The sequence below is a fragment of the Triticum dicoccoides genome, chromosome 1A (genome assembly GCF_002162155.2).
Source record: "Triticum dicoccoides isolate Atlit2015 ecotype Zavitan chromosome 1A, WEW_v2.0, whole genome shotgun sequence".
Taxonomy (NCBI): Eukaryota; Viridiplantae; Streptophyta; class Magnoliopsida; order Poales; family Poaceae; genus Triticum; species Triticum dicoccoides.
This window is the reverse complement of record NC_041380.1, coordinates 178,222,958-178,225,577: the sequence shown is the minus strand read 5'-3', so window position 1 is coordinate 178,225,577 and position 2,620 is coordinate 178,222,958. Positions and strand designations below refer to the sequence as shown.

The window sequence follows — 2,620 nt, the reverse complement described above, 5'->3', positions numbered from 1 at the left end:
GCGAATCTGGGCATCCCTGCCCAGATCCGGCGGATGTGATGGTCCATCGACCGCCTCACGCCTAGTGTCGTAGGACCGAGCTCGTCTCGCGCCCGGTTGCAGGACCGGCCCGTCTCGCGCCCGGCAGCAGGACCGCGCTCATCTCGCGCACAGTGCAGCAGAACCGCTCGATGGAGGCTAGTTGTGGCCGGCCTATTGGGTCTCGGCGCTGGGTCCGACCAGGGGTGTGAAAGGCGGGTCCTTTCCGCTCGTCTCTTCGGTTGGGGTAGCGGCGGGTCTCGGGTGACTTGGTGTCAAGGTCTTGGATTCCGGGGCGGCGGCCCTGGTGGTGGTGGCGCGATGCTCATGGGCAGAGCTCGTGCCTCGGTGCTGCCCGGTTGCCACGGCCGTGTGGGCGGCATGGTAGCCGGGGTGTGGCGTTCGGTGGCGGTGAGTGTTGGCCGGGGTGAAAACCTGTTCTATCTTCGGACGGACTGGCAGCGGCGAAGAGCGCTCCCTTCTTGAAGGCGTCGTCGCGGCTCTCATTGCCCGTCGTGTTGCTCCAGGGGAAACTCTGATCCTCGGATCGGGCGGTGGCGGTGCTCCGGTGTCGTATCCTTCCTGAAGGCGCCGCCTTGGAGCCCACGGTTCCGTCATATGCGGCTTCACTTCTTCGCGGTGGCGTGTTCACGGTTGAAGCCCCCGGCGGCTCTTGTAGTGCTAGGGATTGTGTTGTTGCGCTCAGCGCCTATGCATCCTACCTTGGGTGTGTGTGTGCGTGTGTTGTGGGTGAGTGCGGTTGTACCGGGCGCTGTTAATCATGGCTTTATATAAAGCGGGGCGAAAGCCTTTTTTGGTAAGAAATTATGGTAATCTTCTCCACCTTCAAAGAATCTTAAGAACCGAGGAAGCATATCGAGGTTCATGACATGATGGCACGCGAATCTTGACAGCACGCCGACAGGATGAGTGGATGGCATGTGAAGCTTGACAGGATGCACAGGTCGATGACATGAGGAGCTTAGTGGCATGACCGAACGAGGAGCTCGATGGCAATGTCATGGGGCGAGCTTGATGGCGTGTGGAGGCTGACAGCATGACAGACCTTGGAAGGAAAGTGTGGTTGACTGCATTTTAGCTCACAGCACAACATAGCGAGATACCTTGTCAGCACGAAAATTGTGACCGGTATGGACTTAGCAGTGGAGGAGAGCGTGGAAACAGGGTAGCCTAAGGAACCCACCTCCAAGAAAATAACAATTAGAAAGAAAAGATAAAGTAACTACTCCCTGCAGTTCCCTAACTGGTCATTTTGGACATTGACACAATTTCTACAACAAAACTTTGACCACCAAATTTTATAGCAATATATTCATAACATTCGACAAAATCATGTATGCGTTTTATGAGGAGAACTTATGCACATGATTTTCAAGTATCTAATATAAATATTTTCAAAGGCATTAGTACTCAAAGTTCTCAAAGGTTGAAGCAGTCTATGTACAAAGGACCACTTAAATGGGGGTGGAAATTACTAAGGAGCACAACTCCTGAATCTAAGTAATAGACGAAAGGGTTATTTCTTTAGCTGAAAATCAAGCATTGCTGGTGCCAAAATACAGTGGTTCTTGTGCTACAGTACCACACGTGAATAGCAGCATCCTTCTATCCTGCCTTGCTATAGAATCTTTGGCAATAACACATGGATATTTTGTTCTTGGTACATATAAATACCACTACAGGTAAGTGACTTCTATCAGCAAAGTCAGTCATCATATAGTAATTGCATGATTAAGGCAATAGTTACCTTCCACTTGCATAAGCCCATCAAGTTCAAACTCAGCAACCGATACTCCTTTCATTAGCTCAGACTCCTTCACGAGATAGTCCTTTTCAGTTTCAGAATGCTTCACTATTTCTGACTCTGTTTCCCTGGTCCTTTGTATATTCTGTTCAATCTCTTCATTGACCTAATTAAGGGAATGATCGAGAAAAGAAGAGCATAGTTAGCCTCATAAGATGTATAACGTTGAAATTCCACATGCTAATAACATCTAATGAGTATATAGAAAATTCATTATTCGCATCCAGATTCAAATAGCCACATTGCCAGAGATACACATCTATACTCCTACATAGTGTATCAATGTGAACAATGATAGGTACACCCTATACTGTCCCCAACACATTCTGCATGACTTGCATGCCATTGATTCAATATATCGGACGGTGAGAAATGCTCTGGACACTTCAACAACGTGACCGTACAGCTGCAAATCCCTGAATTCTGGGCCGTTGATTGGTCGAATCGGACAGCTACTGTTCTCCATATGTGGTGGACCAAGTTCCAGAAATTTGAAATTTCAAGCACAGGCTGGCAGCCTCCTGACACAGTTCCAGAAATTTAGTAAGTATTATAAATCCATATACGTCCAATAATTTTACATCATGTTCGCTTAACAGCCAGGACCAGGCATTCCTTCTACAAGATAATACTTACTAAATTATTCGTTGTAATGAGATGTGCTCTCATACATAGACCAATAACTAGAAAGTTAGCGGCAACTGTTAAGATATTCCTATCAACCAACTATCCCAAAAGACCAATCTGATTGGAAGAGTAGATATAATATACCTACCC

The 2,620-nt window shown here is 47.7% G+C and overlaps 1 protein-coding gene across 1 annotated transcript in view; it reads right to left on the bottom strand.

Annotated features, from left to right (window-relative positions):
- LOC119368998 overlaps positions 1 to 2,620 on the bottom strand; it is a 16,883-nt gene that overhangs the window by 5,037 nt on the left and 9,226 nt on the right. Inside the window, exon 2 of the mRNA XM_037634084.1 lies at positions 1,787 to 1,949. Coding sequence (XP_037489981.1) covers positions 1,787 to 1,949 — 163 coding nt within the window. The remainder of the gene's footprint in view (positions 1 to 1,786; positions 1,950 to 2,620) is intronic.